At 40.2% G+C, this 17643-nt stretch overlaps 1 protein-coding gene across 1 annotated transcript; it reads right to left on the bottom strand.

Annotated features, from left to right (window-relative positions):
* Positions 1–66: 66 nt before the first annotated feature.
* Positions 67–17140, bottom strand: LOC145495480 (uncharacterized). Its single transcript, XM_081475106.1, has 23 exons — positions 15790–17140; positions 15567–15625; positions 14903–15029; positions 14021–14170; positions 13625–13685; positions 13173–13335; positions 12815–12953; positions 12516–12583; positions 8780–8911; positions 7977–8112; positions 6746–6819; positions 6468–6587; positions 6114–6203; positions 5549–5624; positions 5251–5299; positions 4849–4954; positions 4085–4280; positions 3670–3871; positions 3422–3506; positions 2997–3062; positions 2146–2420; positions 1311–1390; positions 67–996 (listed from the first exon to the last, which is right to left on the bottom strand). Exons 2-23 carry the CDS (start codon positions 15600–15602, stop codon positions 620–622), a joined length of 2808 nt encoding a protein of 935 aa, XP_081331232.1. The 5' UTR covers positions 15603–15625; positions 15790–17140; the 3' UTR covers positions 67–619.
* Positions 17141–17643: the final 503 nt, after the last annotated feature.

Genomic DNA, 17643 nt, shown 5'->3' with positions numbered 1-17643 from the left:
AAGCCATATTTATATGTAAAATAGACACAAGTGTTTGTATTGATACAGGTTGTAAAGAGTGTCGAATTTAGTGGAGTAATAAATGTTTAATAAAATGAAACTTCTAAAACCTTTAGTATTGATTTGACGGATTTTTGCAATTTCAATCGGGATTGAGTATAAAGATTGCTTCAGGTAGCCTTTGTCTCACTCAACCATAGTCAAACCAGATGACGATGTTGATGGCGATCTTACTGACTCCTAATATCGTCCCCAGGTCTGCTACGGCCAGCATCCAACAGAGTGAGACCTGGGTACGGGATTAACTGACTCCCACTCATAAGGATGAACACAAAGTAAAACGTCTCACTCAAATGCGTTTTCTATTATTTTAAAATTGGCTGAACGGCAAATAATGTGTAGTCGTTTCTATTTTACAGAGATCTCCAATCTAAGGGACTAACAGGACTAACTTAACTTTTTACGGCATTCTTTGTTGAATAAAATACATTTTATTTACACTCAGAAATCGTTGTATGCCAAAGTTTTTTTTTTTTTTTCTGTGAGAGCACAAATACGAAATTCCCCTCAAACCTCAAAAAAGCTTCACTGCAGTATTGAAAGCAGTTCGAAATCGAGTTCATGGCTTCCCGTGCTCGAAATTAGCGTATTCGTTGATCAAGTCACAGAAACCGATGTAATTAAAATCGTGCTTGTATCCCAAAACGACGTCGAACTTTTTCTTGATGACCAAGAACTCGCGCGCGCTCACCAGGCTTCCTAGGTCCAACTCGCTCAAGACGCGGTGGAACTGGAACCGAGACACCGTGCCGTTATGCACGCGGTCGTAATCCTCAAAGAGCGGGAAAATCTGAATGCGTCGGATACGCACGCGGTCGGCCAATCGGTGCATGACTAGATCCAGGACTTTCTGTTCCTCGGGTGACAGCTTGCAGTATTCGTTTTCCGGTTGGGGGCGGAACTGAACGGGAACAACTTCCGGTGCTTTTTCAAGTTCTACGAGGGAAAAATTAAATGATTACTTCGGCGATGAACTTCTAAATTCTGTTTACTTTGTTGTAGAGAATTCAAGTTGGTTGGAGTTGACGATGAAGTATGCTATTAAACTTAGAAGAGTGGCTTGATTAAAAGCCACATTCTTCTCAAATTACAAAAAACTCTTACAAACTAAGGAGAATTTGAAGTCGATCAGTTCAAAAAATGCTTAAGATATCATGGTATAACCCTTTCTGGTTTTTCCAGCGTGGTTCCTCCATCTAACAAATCAAAATAACAAGGAAACAACAAAAGAAAATAAATACTTTACATACCTTTCAAGGTGAAAATTGACTCGATCTCATCCACAAGCGCTGTATACTGTACAAAGTCTGGGTAACCCACTGCTGTGTATCTAGAAAGAAACAAATGCTTTATTTTATTTATTGCAGGTGAGTAACTCACGACATCCTATTAAGATTACTCAGCTGGCAGACAAAGAAAATCTCTAAGTGGAAAGAGTACATAATAGAACTGAACCATCGTACGAATCAATGGGCAAAACTGTAGGCATAAGCACACAAAAATTTCCCGCAGGATAGGCCATTTCCGAGATGCCTTTTGACTCTGTTTCAAAACGAGACTTCATGCGAATTCATTGATACGAAAATGTGTTTTACATGCACGATCACTTTCCTTTGAAATTAATAATTTTTTCGAACAATCTCGCATTAAGACTCGTCCACAGTACGCCGGAGAAATTTGAAAACGGAGGTTGCACTCTGAAAACGCATCAAATGTTTTCCGCCCACACTACGCTGGAGAAATTTGAAAACGCAACAATCACCGGTCATTTTGGATTTGTGTTTAAGGAGAATTCGGAAGGGAATCACCTGATTATCGTGACGTAATCGTTTTCGAAAAGCTCCGTTTCCAAAATATTTTCCGTCCACATTAAAACGCAAACCCGGTGCTTTCATATTCGTCCGGTTTGAAGAGCGTTTTCAAAAAGCTCCGTTTTCGTGACGGATTATTGTGGACGATAGGCCTAACCGAAGAAATAAAACTGCGTTTTCATGTTTCTCCGCCGCAGTGTGGGCGGGGCCTGAAAGAGCAACAAAAAGAGCCGCTTCTGTCTTCCGGCATTTCCTCATTTGACTTCAAGCACACCTGTGCATAAGCTGCTCAACCTCAACTTTAGTGAGTTTAAGTGACGCCAGGTCCATAGCTCTTGGGAAGACTGTTTTCAGTATTCTACCAGTGCGCAGTTTGTCATAATCTTTAAAGAACTCCGACAGTCTCATTCGCTCCTTCATCACGCGGCACTTAATTTTGTACATGATCTTCTCGATGCTGTCGTCGCCCAAGTCCGGCAAATGTTTCTGGTTTGTCAGCTTAAGTTCTTCCAGTCTCTGCAAGTATTTCATCTCTGGTTTCTCCGACGGCTGGAAAGAAAGATGTCATTGAAATCAATGATGATAAATTTACAATATTTAGAGAGGAAGCAACATCAGCCTGAGCTGGTTTTCACGTGGGTCCCCTATCCTGGTCGAATTGGAATTTGGAGATGTTGGTTTTTGTGGGGGGAGGAAAACCGGAGAACTGAACCCGGAGAAAAACCCTCGGGCAACACAAGGATTAACAACAAACTCAAACCACATATGGCACCGGGCCCGGAATCAAACCCAGGCCACATCGGTGGGAGGCGGGCGCTCTCACCACTGTGCCATCCCTGCTCCCCGATTGCGATCGCGTTCAACTTGAACGAATTTTAAAATCATAGTTTACTAAGGTAGAAAACATCAAAATAGTAATAAAACAAAACGAAGCAACGATTGCTAGGAATGGGTAAGATTCAGCTGGACTGCGAAGAACAAAGTTGAAAAACTGGGGGCAGATGTTTAAGATACAGGTTAAGATTGCAGGTCAGAGAATAATTCTTAAATATTTTTTTTTTTACTTTCAAAGCACAAAATTCTGACTTTCTAAAATATCATTGAAGGTGCGGCAAAAAAGATTACCTGTAGATCGTCCAGGAATTGGATATAGTTGAACCCGATGTCATCTGAGTATCTTGTCTGCAAAATCTGAGCAAGAAATAGAAACTCGATGTGAAGTTTTCGTCAACAATATCACAAATATAGTAACATGAATATTGAAGCCGTTTCCCAGCAGTTTGCTTAACGATTTGCCAGTTTGTAATTTGTCACCATAACTTTTCACCAGTACCCATTTACACTCTCTGCTGGAGAGGTACTGTGAGAGTAAAGTGTCTTGCCCAAAAATACCTCACAATGGCCCAGCTAAACAGCTGCTCGCTTCGCTCGAACCCAGACCGCTCGATTTAGAGTCCAACACCCTAACCACTAGATCATTGCGTTTGTAACTGGGTATTAAATAAGTTCAATGTCCTGAGGTGCCAGTAAAAAGAAGTTACCACCATTACCCTGATCTCTTCAGGATCATCCGTCAGGCCTAGTGTGTGTAGACACTGGCTTGCTTGGATCTTCGTCACGTGACCGTTGTTGTGCCTGTTGGAAATGGAAAACGAAAATCATTCGTATCAGTTGTCTGGCTTTATTAGATCAAGTACTGGGTAAATTTCTGCTTTAGACGGGTTATGAACTTCATATAGAACTATACATCTCAGAACTACCATTTCCGCTCTTGCTGAATTACAGAAACCTTACTTACTTATCAAAATCCTGGAAGCACGGCTTGGAGAGAATTCGCTGTTCGATCAGTTTTCGACGCATGCGTTGTTTAATTCGCTCCAGGAACTCCACGTCATCTTGGGTCGGCTGCTCAGAACTTGCGCCAGGCCTGCTCATTTGGAACGTCTCCATGGGGGGCACTGTGTATGTCGGGACTTTCTCCAGGCCTCGCTTGGTGAAAACTAGAAGAGGAGGGGGTGGGAATGAGAAATCAATTGGCACAGACTCTGCTCACGTGGACAGCCCACGCGACTCACACGCGTTTTCATCCTCCTCGAAAACATCCACGCAACGCGCGTGGTAACTTAATCCGCGGAACAACTGGGTACCATGTCTAAATAAAATTTGAGAGGGGTTACCTTGGAAATAAGGCCTATGTATAGAAGATTACTCACCGCTTTCTGTATCAGTAAGGAATCGTGTCCACATCACGTTGCCGGGTAACTTAGGGTCTCTGTAGTATTGCACTAGCACTTCAAACTGTTCGTCTGTCAGGTTAGACTGACCCATTAAACTTAAACAACGTCTGAACTGACTCCTACTGATCGAACCGTGACGAAGAGGATCAAAATCTTGAAAATACTCCTCCACCTTGGAAGCAAATTTAATGAAGGAAAAATTTTTTAAATGTCCAAATCACAAGGTTTGTAACTGTGAAGCAAAATTTCTGATCTACACACAAATAGGCCATTTCGGAATTACCTTTAGCCTCTTTCTCAAAGCGAGCCTTTAATACGAAAATGAGATTTCATTCACATGCAAATTAAACTCATTTTCACATGAATAGTTGTGCACCAGGCCTCGTTTCGATAGAAAGGCTTAGGATAACTCGGAAATGGGCTATTGCAACTGCTGCGAAAAAGGGAACAGCAGTGGCAAATTCATTTTAGCAGAAGGCTCAACGATGCAAAAGGTATATGTTTGAATTTTATTAGCGCGAGACTGCCTTGTTTTGGAACCGCGGACGATTGGGGGGAGGCCGCGAGGGGATTTTCGCGAGCTGCAAACCTACTACGCAACATTCTCCTCGCGGCTCCGTTAGAACCTCCGCCGCTGAAACAAAGCACTCACACACGCGAAATTTCGCTAGCTACTCAGGCTAGGATCTCATGTGCTAGCAACAAATCCCTTGGATGAGGCAAAACGCGAATCAACTCACCCTTAGTCTGTTGACAAGCACGTAATGCTTGATGCGATCTATCAACTCCTGTCTGTCTACTGTGCTTAGATCCAATGGGCGCGGCTCTTCGCTCTGACTTGCAGTTCTGGAGAAAAACGATGCATGATTCGGAATTGTCAGTAACGTACAAATCTTGCCGACACAAAAAAACACCAAAAGAAACCGTTAGTCTGCGTAGCAAGTATTCCCGTAAAAGCGAAGAGTTACGCCTGCTGGTCGCGCGGAAACTGAGGCGAGAGCAAAAACTCGACGGGGACGGGGGTGGTGAGCAAGCGCAGCCAGAAAACGGAGAGGCTTTTTCGTTCGTATGGGAACGCTTGGTACGCAGGCTAAGAGTTTTTAAGTATTTAAGATTATTGAGGTAAAAGCGGTTAATCTTACTTGTCTTTCTGTGCAAAATCTGAAATGGTGGTGGCTGTACCGGTGTACTCTGAGGATAGCAATATACAATTAACACAACAATTTAACAAATTATGTTCCAAAAAGCGTCGGGGTTTTTCATTTCAAAAAGACTGTTTTTAAACATAGACAAAATGTAGCAGCTTCCGAAGTTCACATTCACTGCTAAAAATACCAGCCAAGTACTTTCTTTAGCTCCAAACTTAGATGCAATTATAGCACACAGAAGAAAACGAAAAAGCCTGAACCCAAATATGTTAAGATAGAGGAATCAACTTACCCGAGTCAATGGATTGAATGAAAGCAGAATAGTTAATATCCCCTCCAACTGGATATTCGAATTTCTTGCATAGAAGCTGCGAAAAGAAAAAAAAACAGATTATTTTCTTGATTAGTTAGATTACTTGTACTTCACAGAAAGTACAGCGAACACATTCATTGTAAACAGCACTAAGTGCGGTGTTGTTGGCGCTATTTATGAATTCAATACTGAAGCAGAACACAAAACTAAAGACATTTTTCCACAAAAGTAGGTTCACTATGGGCACGAGCGAACTGCTACAATATTTTTGTCGGATTCAAGCAGCTCAAAAATGTGCAAACTAACTCCCTCGGATTATTTCAAATTTAACTTCGTTTAAAAGACGCCAATGGGCTACAAACTTACCAGAGTGGAACCACATTGGTTGGTTGGGGGGGAGGGGGGGGGGGGGAATTGTGTCCACATTGTTCTCGGCGGGAAGGAAAGGGTAGAAAAATTAAATTCTATAAATTACAACATAACTGAAAAGCAGTGGATCAGGAGAAAAATGAGGAGGGGAGGGTGACAAAATGCTATAACTTACTGCTAGATCCTGGGGCTGAACATTGATGGATAAGAAATGAAGCATTCTGGCAAACTGGGGTTTAGTAACACCGCGAGTGTAGCCTTTACTCTGAAATAAAAGAAAAAGATAAAACATGAACACAATTGCACTTCCTCTGATAAAACTGAAAAGAAGTAAAATATTCATGGTTGTTCTTACTTCCCTATATATGAAAGATAAATCAACAAAGAGAGAAAAAAACTTAACGTCTTCTCAACCAGGAACAACGACAACAAAACATGCTGCCGACTCAGTTTTCTCTTCCCTGTAGATAAACTTAGCCAGTAGAAATCCCAAAGGGAAAGCTGAATACTGAAATATAATTTAATTTACCCTGTCAAAGTCTTTGAAATAAGGATAAACCATAAGCCTTCGTTTACGGACTGTTTCGGCAATTTGGTTGAGTATTTCATTCACTCTGTTCTCCTCTGCAGCGGAAAGTAGATTCGGTGCCTGAAAACAAATTATAAACACATTAGCATAAATCACAACAACTAGGAAGGGGCCCAATGTGACTTTCTTCTTAGTTTCTAATGTGGAAAGCTAGTGCAAGGACTAAATCAACTAGTTTTATATTTCCTAGATAGAGATTAGATAGATTAAATTTCTACCTTTGACAATGCAGCCATTGGCGGTCGGTAAACTTCAGCAGTGGGTTTCTTTTCCAGATCTGGCACAGTAAATGCTGAAAATGCGGGAACAAAAATGAATATGACAATTAAATTTTAGTTTCCAATTAAGGTTTCACTGCAAGCTTGACCCAAAATATTTCAGAATGTGGTCAATGAGGCTGGGCTGGTACAAAAGTATTGTGATCGATCAGTGAAATATCCGCGATCCATTTCTATCCACTGAGTGAAAAGTGGAAGGAATTTTTGTTTCAGCGAGGGAGACTAACGTACTGGCCCAGGTTGTTCGAAAGGTGGATAATGCTATCCAGCTGATAAATCACTTTCCAGCGGATAGCGTGGTTTGTTTTTTGAACACTTATCCACTGGGTAACGATTTATCCGCTGGATAGCGTTATCCACCCTTTGAACAACTGGTGCCTGTTTTCGATTCTTTCTGAGCTAGCAAAGCGGTTTCTAGATACTTTCTGAGCAAAGTACGAAGGTTTCCTTTCTCTCTCCGAGCAATCACCAGTCTACACATTGCGCGATGCGAGGAGAAACTATCGATATCATTTTTGCGAAGAACGAGTCAGAATAACTAGGAAACGATTAATTGTCGCGGTCTTGCCTTTCCATGTCATGCTAGCATTTCACGCTGTGTTAGGGAACCGTCCATGAGTGACGCCCCGTCCACACTACGTCGGAGAAATTTGAAAAGGCAGCTTTATTTCCACAGTCAGGTCTGCCCTCCACACTTATTCGTCACGAAAACGGAGCTTTTCACAAACGCTCTTCAAGCCGGGGAAATTTGAAAACAACGGGTTGGCGTTTTATTGTAGTCAGTAGACAAAAAAAGTTTGAAAACAGAGCTTTTCCAAAACGATGGCGTCACGATTATCATGTGAATTTCCTGCCCGAGTTTTCCTCAAACACTAAACCAAAATGATCGGTGATTGGTGCGTTTTCAAATTTCTCCAGCGTTCACGAGTAAGTCTATAGGTTCATAGGGAAACCGTAAGGACCACAGAAAGGGTTCACACTAGCGAGGTGTCTGCAAAAAGCGGGGTTTACTGCCGGAGTTGGTTCCTCGTTTAGAAGACCTCTGTCGCATCGAACTTAGGTAAATCTCTTTCGTTAATCTTGTGTTGTTTTATAGTTAAACAGCTTTGTGTCAGTTAAGTTTTTGAACAATATGAGAGTACAAGCACAAGTCCGGCTTATCAGAACTGACCGTTCTCCATGATGTGACAGAACTCTTTGTATCGGACACGCCCATCAGGCTGACGATAAACATCAACCACCTTCTGTATCTCTTCACGGGACAGATTAGCCTGCGTTCCACAACAAAGGCTAAGGCCACAGATAAACTGCAATGATAGAACAACGGCAAAAAAGAGATGAGCTTAACCCCCAAATAGTTCTTAGTGAAGCTCTGTCGAGGCATTTTGAGTTATTTTGGCCACGTATAAAATTACCTTAAAATGGAAGGAAGCCTGAAAATAGTAGTTACTAAAACAGAAAAACACTAAAGAGATAATAATAAACCATAAAGGAACAAGGATGGTCAAGGATGGAGGAGATTGACACGGATTAAAAACGACGCACTTGAAAGATTTAGGCTTCAATTTTCAAGATGAGCAAACTGTAGTTTCTTTAAAGAACGAGAAATAGTCGGTGTTTTTGACGTCTGGGTTGAGAGGTAACCGGAAAGGGGCTAATCGACTTGCGAACTAAACTACCGGATATCAATTCTACACTTCACTCTACTTGTAGCTGGATTTGAAAAAGCTCTACAAACTAAAAAGGACAGATAAGTTGATTTTGAAGAACAGTGCTCAACAAACAAAAGGCACCGATTAATAAGTTAGAATGACCAAAGATAGCGTGGATAAAAATAGTGGACTGCATTCAGAAAAACTCCACCACAGATTTAAGGCTCGCGTTTGAAAGGAAGAATCCTGAACTAAGGCTGTGTTGTTCATGTTGATCGAAAACAAATGACAGTATTTTATGTAATTCAGTTATGTCACTGACCTGATTTTCAGTGATCTCTCCTCTTCTGAGCTTATCATGGTCTTTAAAGAACTCTGTCGTTCGTATTCCATTCTTGTGGATTGCCTCTCTGATCTTCTCAAATATTTCTTGCAAGGGCGGTGTTCCAGGACGCTAAAGATATAACTCAGGTTATTCACAGTTGCCCTCAAATAGCTACAAACCTAAAAATTAAAGCACTTTCGTATCATAACGACGCTTGTAGAGCAAAAACTAACGAGTGGTTCAGGTTTGAAAATAAACAGAAAATTGTCTTGTTTCCAAAATCCATAAAATTATCCCCTTTCTAAAATCCATATTAGGGACCGTTCATTTTTTATAAGGTAGGGGGGAGCTGGTGGGATTTGGGGGGGGCCATGCGAAAAAAAATGGCTTTCGAGGGGGGGCCATCCCAAAAAAATAAGGGAAAAAGGGGAGGTTATGTGAAATATTTTAGTAAAACTTTAAAATGGCATAATGTTTGAATATCAGAAAAATTGCTATAGAATAAACATAGAAGGCAGGATACAAATTTATTACAAACTCTCCTTCTACTTTAAAAAAAACGTTTGGCGACAAAAAACATTTGTAGCTACTGAAAAGAAGTATTTAACACTTATTTTCGAATGCAACTTTCACTGGCACTCATCTTCATCTTCGCTGTCGTCGAGTTCTTCGTTGCCTCTTGTGCTGCTATGGGAGTCTCTTTCACCAATGCTGCAAGAAGCAGCAATGCTTTCCGTCAGAGTGTACTCTTCAGGGTACATGAAGGTGTAAACATAATCTCTGACTTCCTGCTCAAGGTTTGTGGTGATTCTGCTTCTTGCAGCATTGGTGAAATAATTCCCTTCCAAGAGCTGTGCGATGTATGGCCCATCTCTTCTAAATAACGACGTGGCAACATCCACAACTTTAATACACTCTTCCGGGACGGCCGTTCTAGGAGGGTACACAAGGCATTTTGGAAAATCATTTCCTAGCAGGTTTCCAACACAGATTCCATAAACTCGTTGGACGTTGTTTTCAGTCCGCTTCCTCTTTCTTTCATTTGACTTTCTGCGGTTTTCGTTTTTCCTTCTCCTTTTGTTGATGTGCTGTTTGAGTATGCCCTTGAATATGCTGTTATAATTGCTCTTCTTATTTTCTAGTGCTTCCATTTCCTGCGTGACCTTCGTCAACTTAGCTTCTATACATTTGATCTGTTTTACATTAAAACTGTGGGCAAATTCTTCGCCCTGCTTCAAAGCAAGCCAATTGGACTGAAAGAGTGTGGAATCGTCTTCCTTTACATCTTTCAATATGACATTCAATTTTTCCACCATTGCTCTGTGCCCTTTGATGGAGAAGTTCAGTTTTCGTCCATCACTGGGCTTCAACTGGTACCCTGGCATGGAAAACTCACTCGCCCTTTCTGAACAGCCATCCGCACTTAGAAAGATTGCTTCTTTTGCTTGTAAGATGTCAAACTGCCTGGATCGTTCAGCTGTAAACCTTTTCTTAAACGACTCGTCGCTTTCGCCATTATTGCGCATTTTGAAATGAGCCTCTTTCATGATTCTCATGTAGTAATGCACTCTTTTCTCGATTGGAAAAGCCCTTCATGGGTATGTTATGGTTTAAATTTAGTTTTGGCTAAAATTTTCAAACCAATTGGATTTTCATTTCTCTTTGTTCTGAATTATGACAATGAACTTGAGACATTGAAAATTAAGAATTTTAAACCATAGATAAATTTAAACCATAGATAAATTTAAACCATAACAAGTATGCTAAAATTTATAAAAAGTAATCCACTATTTGCAAGATTTGAGAACACTCATAGCTTTTTGTTCTACCTGCACAGGGCAACATTTATACATGCCTGTCACTAGAGTAGAGGGAAAAACCTTCCAAATAAAGAAATCTGTAAATTAAATGTAACAATGTGTTTCACACAACACATCAACAGATTTCCAGTTTTCTCACAACATTTGTACTTGGTTCAGTATCATAATGCAGGAGCAAGGAAAGACTTTGTTCCAGGCCACTGTTACTTCCGTAAGATTGAGAAGTTTATGAATGAGCACTATGAGGAGGGGGAGAACTACAGGGAGTTTCTAAAGTTGTCCTGTCAAGAAAAGGAAGGAGAAATTTGTTCTCTTTGTTGTGAATGGACTGGACCACCCATAGAAAGATACCCTAAACCAGTTCCTGACCATTCCTGCCTATCGGAATACCACTACCTCTCCTACCAGAAGACCCCAAAAGAAGGGCGTGATCCAGATGACTGGCAGCTAAGGGTCCAAGCGAAGAAAGGGCATGGAAGTGGCAGGCTGGTTTTATCTGACCCAGAGAGCGTTGCTCTGTTTGCAGATAAGTTTATTGTCAATTAATCAAAGTTTGTGGTGGATTATCTTCAGCATCTTGAAGTGCTGGAATTAAAAAGGAAAAAGAGAGCAGGAGAAAAGGCAAAGTTAAGTAGGGACGCAAAAGATAAATCACAGGAGGATTATCCTTGGACTGAGTTGTGCGAAGATCTAACCAAGCTTAAAAAGCTCCGTGTTCCAGAACTAAACAAGTACTTGAACCACCACGGGCTGAAGCAGCATTTGAAACGCAGCAAAAGTGAGAAAGTAAAGGCAATTGTGAGACATTCATGCTTGCAGCAGAAGAGTCCTCTCAGAGCTGGCCAACCAACACTGAGAAATGCCAGGACATTGACACAAAATGACAACAAGGCAAGTGCTGACAGCAGTGAAACAGATGGAAGTGACAATGATGAGTATGACAGTGATGCCATTGACTCTGGGGGAGAAGATGACTCAAGTGACGTCATTCTTGCATTCATCAATTCAGATGAGGAAGATGCCAATGAGAGGCCAAATGCCACATGCTCAGGGTGAGCCATAACTAGGAGATCCGAAATTGACTTCTCTTTCTTTTGATATGTTTTTTAAACAACAGCTCTCTGTAGTATAGGGATTCTAATTTTGTCTTCATAGTGAGCACAATAACGTGAAGTAGGGGGATAATAGAGAAATATTAAAAAAGTTGAAATCTAAATATTGTTGGTTCAATTTTTTTTTGGGGGGGGGGTCATCCCAAAAAATTACCGCTATAAGGGGGGGCATATGAAAAAATTGGTAAGCTGAGGGGGGGTCATGCGATTTTTAAATGGTGCTTCCCAAATCCCACCAGCCCCCCCTCCCTCATAAAAAATGAATGGTCCCTTAAATGTGCCAACATAACTGTTGTCCAGTTACGATTTGTGTTGAGTAAAGTTTATTGTGCAAGTTTTTGCTTAAGTTTTCATTTGCTTTCTAGCAGTGTGAGTTGAGTGTTGTGATACAATTGGTTGTGTTGTTTTGGTTTACATTTACTAAGTTTCATGATTGGGTAAACAGTGTAGTAGGTTGTGCTTACCAACCAATTAAAACAAACAAGCTTTTTTGAGCAATTAGGTGCCAATCTCAAACCAGCTGTGACGTGATTTACGTGAATTTTTGTATGTTTTTCACGGATTGGATGTTTTCAGCTTAGTTCTGGTTGGCTCATTGTGGCTCATTGTGTTTCTCATATCACATTGACTGCGCGGATGCGAATACCACAGCTTTGGGTTTGACGTGAAGTGACAGTACATTTGCTTGTGGTTCAGCTGACGATAAGACATTTTCTTGCAAACAGTGCTGAAAACAATGTGAGATATGTGAGATGACAAATGTCTAAACAGTGAACACACAGTGTATAGTTTAAAACTAACCTTTCCATAGTCATCAATAAACTCTGGTTGTGGAATGTACTTTGTGAAGTCTTCTTCTTCAGCTAATGCTGAAATTTAGACAATACCAGAGTCAAGCACATATAATAGTATCAACACAGCCTTACCGGCATCATAACATGCACTAGACTTACCACAGTCATCCCACAGTCAAACCATAATCCCATGATAACACAGGCAAATGCATGTATCACAATCGTGCCACAGTGCTACCAAAGGAAAGCTCGCTGTTCAGGAATTATGCCGACAAAATCAAACAAAAATAAGCAAAAAATATTTACCACTTTGCATTCTTTCAATGTCTTCATGGAAGCTATAGTAGTTACATAAGCCAGGTCGGGTAGGGTCACGGTATTTCTTGGCTAGTAGGACTGTCTCTTCATGGATTATATCAGGTGAACCAGGAAAACTTCTGAAAAACTGCAAGGAAGATGCCAGTAATAAAAGTAAGAAAATATTTGATTACACGTTCTATAAAGTGTAAAATTCTGAATTCCATCTTATGATATCAAAATTGCATGTAGTATGCACAAAACACAATTGGTACTTCTTAATGATGTGCCCTCCTCTGCAGAAGATGCTCATGCAGTTATTTACAGTGTGATGCACATTTAACAGGGCAACAACACTGATATTTACCTGGCTCTCAGTTACAACACCAATGTGATGCTTATCAAAGTCAGCATAGCAAGTTTTGATGTTAATTCCATGGTACTTGTAAAAACGAGCCAGTCGCATCAACAGATCCTCACACTTAGTGAGAGAGGCTGGACTAAGGGGACGGCGATCGACTGCACTGCCACTGAAATAAGTCAGGGTAAGTCAGCTGGGTTAGTCAAATAAGTGGGCATTCAAGTGCACACTGTGATTTCTATGTAACAACCACCTGTGACAGAATTCGGTCTACTTTAACAAGAACATTTCTAAGTTTTATGAGCTGGTTATGAGGATAAATTGTCTTAGTGTGTAAGATTCAGATTTGGTTTAAATCATATGCTGCCAACCAAATTCTCAAATTGATAATTAAAAGAAATGTGAGTCAATCAGTAAGGAACAATAACATTAACCCAAAGATTTAAAAAGCTTGTTACCTTGCAGCTGGACCAATCTGTTGGGTGGCTGGATCTTGATTTAGAAGGTCAGGATCAAATACTGTGAGATAAACAATTGTTATTTATTACTCAACATATATTAATAATAGTCAATCACTAAGTTATTTATTATATAGCATCACATTATCAGCATTCCGGGCTGAATCTTAAAAGTCTCTGCGATATGCCAGTGCTGGATGAATTGAGATATGATTGATCACTCTGTGAATGTGCCACCCCTAATTCCCATTTATTCAGTTTAATATTTTCATATTTTAAAATCTGTTTAGTCAAACTATACTGGACTTTGCATGATTTATCAATAATTTTACATTAGAGCCAAATTAAGTACATTGTATAACTAATTTAAAATTACAACCTAATGTTGGAACATACCTGCACCAATAACTTCACAGAAGCGGCGGTAGCTGACCATTCCTTTACGTTTAGGATCAGCACTGCCATATTTTTCCATCAATTTTGCATCATCTGCTGGGCTAAGTACAATTCCAAACAACTGATCCAAGCAACGATCAAATTGAGACTCTATATATACAAAGAAATGAAGGAATAAATTTACTATAGTGGTTAGCTGTGTGTGTTGGAGGGTACTGGTGGATGTTCAAAATATAATATGCTCCACCATCGATGTAAAAGAAATGATAATGATGATGAGTTTATTTTTCAGGGTGGAATTGTTTGTTGTAGACTTAATGAGGGGAACATACCCTGGCATAACATATGTTTCACTAGCACGAAGGCCTTAGATCAAGGGGTTTGGTTTGCAGTACTGTGGGGAACGGGGCAGGGGAGAGGGAGGGAGGGGGAATACACTTAGTCATGATCTTGGGTAAGACACTTTACTTTTATACTCCCCACTTATGGCAGCCTGATAAAATGCCGTGGAGTAACCCGCATTAGTCTAGCATGTAGTAGCACTGCTACATGTTTACAAGTAAGTTCAACCGCTGCAAAAACATGCCTAATCACTCACTTACAATAGGCTTCGTGGAAAAACCATGGTAAGATCTTTGAAGAGACATGTAAGAATCTCTCCAGGATTCTTAAAAGAGCTTGCAAAGATCCTGTAAAGATCTTGGCAAGGATTCTCCAAGATTGCTAAAAAAAAATCTGCAAAGATCTGTGAATTAAGATCCACAAAGATTTGGTCAAGATCCTGGTGAGAATTGTAAAGATCCTTTAAGATTCATGAGAAGGATCTTTTCAGCTTGTAATGATTCATTATATCATAAACAAATGAGGAATGCTCAAACATACTTGTAATGAAGCCAGTTCTAAGACGATCAAAGTCCTTAAAGTACTCAGTTAATCGGACTTTCCTGGCATTAACAACTTGCCGTATCTTGTCTTCAATATCCGTCAGAGATGTCAGACCTGTAAAGCTCTAAAAACAAAATAGAAATTCAATGCAATACATTATTTTGATGCTCTTCATGAATTTCCATACAACCTTGCAAGTGCTTCTTGTATCAATTGATTGCTAAATTGGCTCATGTGTTTTGATTGATCATAACAGCGACATGGTCATCAGGAAAAGTGATTACAGTATAAAGTTAAAAGGAGGAGAAGGGGGAAACGAGAAGAAAGGAAGCTATTTCCATGTCTACTCTCCCTCCTTTTATAACTTTTAATACCTTTTACATATTCATCTTACCCCAGAAAATAATATCTTTTAAAATTAATTATAATAACTCCTCCTTGTTGATAAGCGATCGCTCACCGACATTTATTCACTCAGGTCCTTCTGGATCCCTTATTATGAGTGAGACCATTAGCTATTACAACTTATAGTAGTTGACATTAACAGCCTGCAATTCTACCTACCATACTTTATATAAAACAGTACATGCAAGATATCTGAAGTTAAACTTCCATGATCAACTCCGAGTGATGCAGGGTCAGTGAATGAAATTAAACTTACCGTATTCTCGTAACCATTTGCCACGGCCGAAACCATTGCTAAGTTTTATTCCTTCTGATCTGTAAGAGAGAAGAACATATCATTAACTAGGGTTGCAGTTGAAGTTAACACAGTACTTGAACAAGAAGGTGATCTTGTCTGATGCAAATATCCACCTTCTTTATCCGAACTTTACCAAAAGGAGCTTTAAATTTGAGACAATACAGCAAAAAGATACACATACTCGACTACAAAGAAAGCTATAACGAAGTAAACGTGAAGGATTTTCCCTCACTATCGCTCGGAGAGTCTGTGATAAGCGACTATTATAAACTTTCTTTCTGTTGAAGTAACACAGTTGTCCTACTTCTTTTCTCTTGTGTTGACTTTCTCCTGGCAACGGTGGGATCTACCGCTGGACAAAATACTGAGCCACAATATCGCTCCCAGGCTTCTCATTGTGTGCGGCACAACCAAGATGGTGGCGATAAACGACATAAACCAGAAGCCAGTGCATTTTGGTCTGTGACTGTGGTTTTATTTTCTTGGGATCCAGGGACGGAACATCTTCAGAAGTCACCAAAATTTTTAGTTGGGTGTGTAGCCCGCTTCTTGTAACCCTAATCCAGATTTCAGAACAAATAAATAAAAAAAGATTTCCCACACATTATTCTCCAACACGTGACATTTTCTTCCCCAAACCCATTTTCCAGACCCGGCTCGCCTCCACTGATACTGATAACTTATTTTGTTTACTTCTATTTTTTTCTAAACAAGATTCCCACCACTCGTCTCCGCAGTCCTCCTCCTCAGTTTCAGAAATTTTTGAAAATGTTCGAGCAAAACGCTGGTGATTCGGGCAAAAGTACTCGGTAGTCTAGGCCAGGCTTGTAGGCTACTTTCTCTGACGTTTGCCATGTCAAAACGGAGTTAAGGTCAAATGATATGAGGGTGCAGGTATTCTGTTTCGAAGAACTAAATATTTATGTACAAGGGACGCTCATTTGCGAGCTTGGGCAACCTGTGAAGAGACAAGAAGAGGATCAGAAGGCGATCAGAGGTAATCAGAAGAGGCGGAAGACTTCTCCCCGTGGGCGAGGAACTCCCATGTGAAAAGGTCGGGGAAGCTCGTCGTCCTGCTTATATTAAGAGCGTAAATCACAGAGTTTGGTCTCACTTAGGGTGTTGAGGTTCAAACACCACTATTTTTCACTGTCAAGGTATCTGTTAGGGTTGCTCTCGAAAGAGTAAAATAAAGCTCCAGCCACACCCAGATTGATCTCCTTTAGGGGTTTCATTCAAATTTTCTGACGAACATCCCCGACCATTTCGCATGGACGTTCCCCCAGACTTCATCATTTTCCTCTTCCATTTTGTTTTCGCTTCACGCTGTCTGTCATCGCACTTAAAATAAAACGTGAAGAAAAAATTGTGCCAATATTGCTTGTAAAAATAATGAAAACTTCAAATTAAATATTAGCTTGCTATTGTTTGTTTATTTAGTCTTCAAAATAATTGTAAGTTAGGTAGTTATATTTCAAAAATACATGTTTTTACATGCAATTCATGATTCTTTTTGTAATTTTCACGGCTCCTTATAAAAGCACAATCATGTGAAATGGACACAGTGAGTAAATGAAGAGTTTTATTTAGCTCATTTATTATTGAGTTATTTTTTTGTAAAAAAAATACCTCTTAGTCGGCGCGTCGGGTATGTTATGGACGGGTCAATGGGTGAGTGAGTGAGTGAGTGAGTGAGTGAGTGAGTGAGTGAGTGAGTGAGTGAGTGAGTGAGTGAGTGAGAGATGTATGTATGTCACACCAATCAGATTGGATCTACTATGAACAGCCAATCAAATTTCTTGTTGTAAAGGTAAATGGTACGTGAGAAACACAAGGTATGTATAAACACAAGGACTTTGGTAATTGAAAAATAAAGAGTGACGTGTATGTTGCCGGTTTGTGATTTTTAGTCCGGTTTGGAGGGGGGTGTGACAGTTACATACGTACATTGGGTTGTTTTAGAGTGCATAATTTTCAGTGTAATGGTGGCTAGTTATGAACGAGATGAGTCTTGAGTTTTGAAGTAGTTCATTAG

This window comes from Orbicella franksi, chromosome 8 (genome assembly GCF_964199315.1).
Source record: "Orbicella franksi chromosome 8, jaOrbFran1.1, whole genome shotgun sequence".
NCBI classification, from domain to species: Eukaryota; Metazoa; Cnidaria; class Anthozoa; order Scleractinia; family Merulinidae; genus Orbicella; species Orbicella franksi.
The sequence above is the reverse complement of the archived record's forward strand: the minus strand, read 5'-3'. Positions and strand labels throughout refer to the sequence as shown.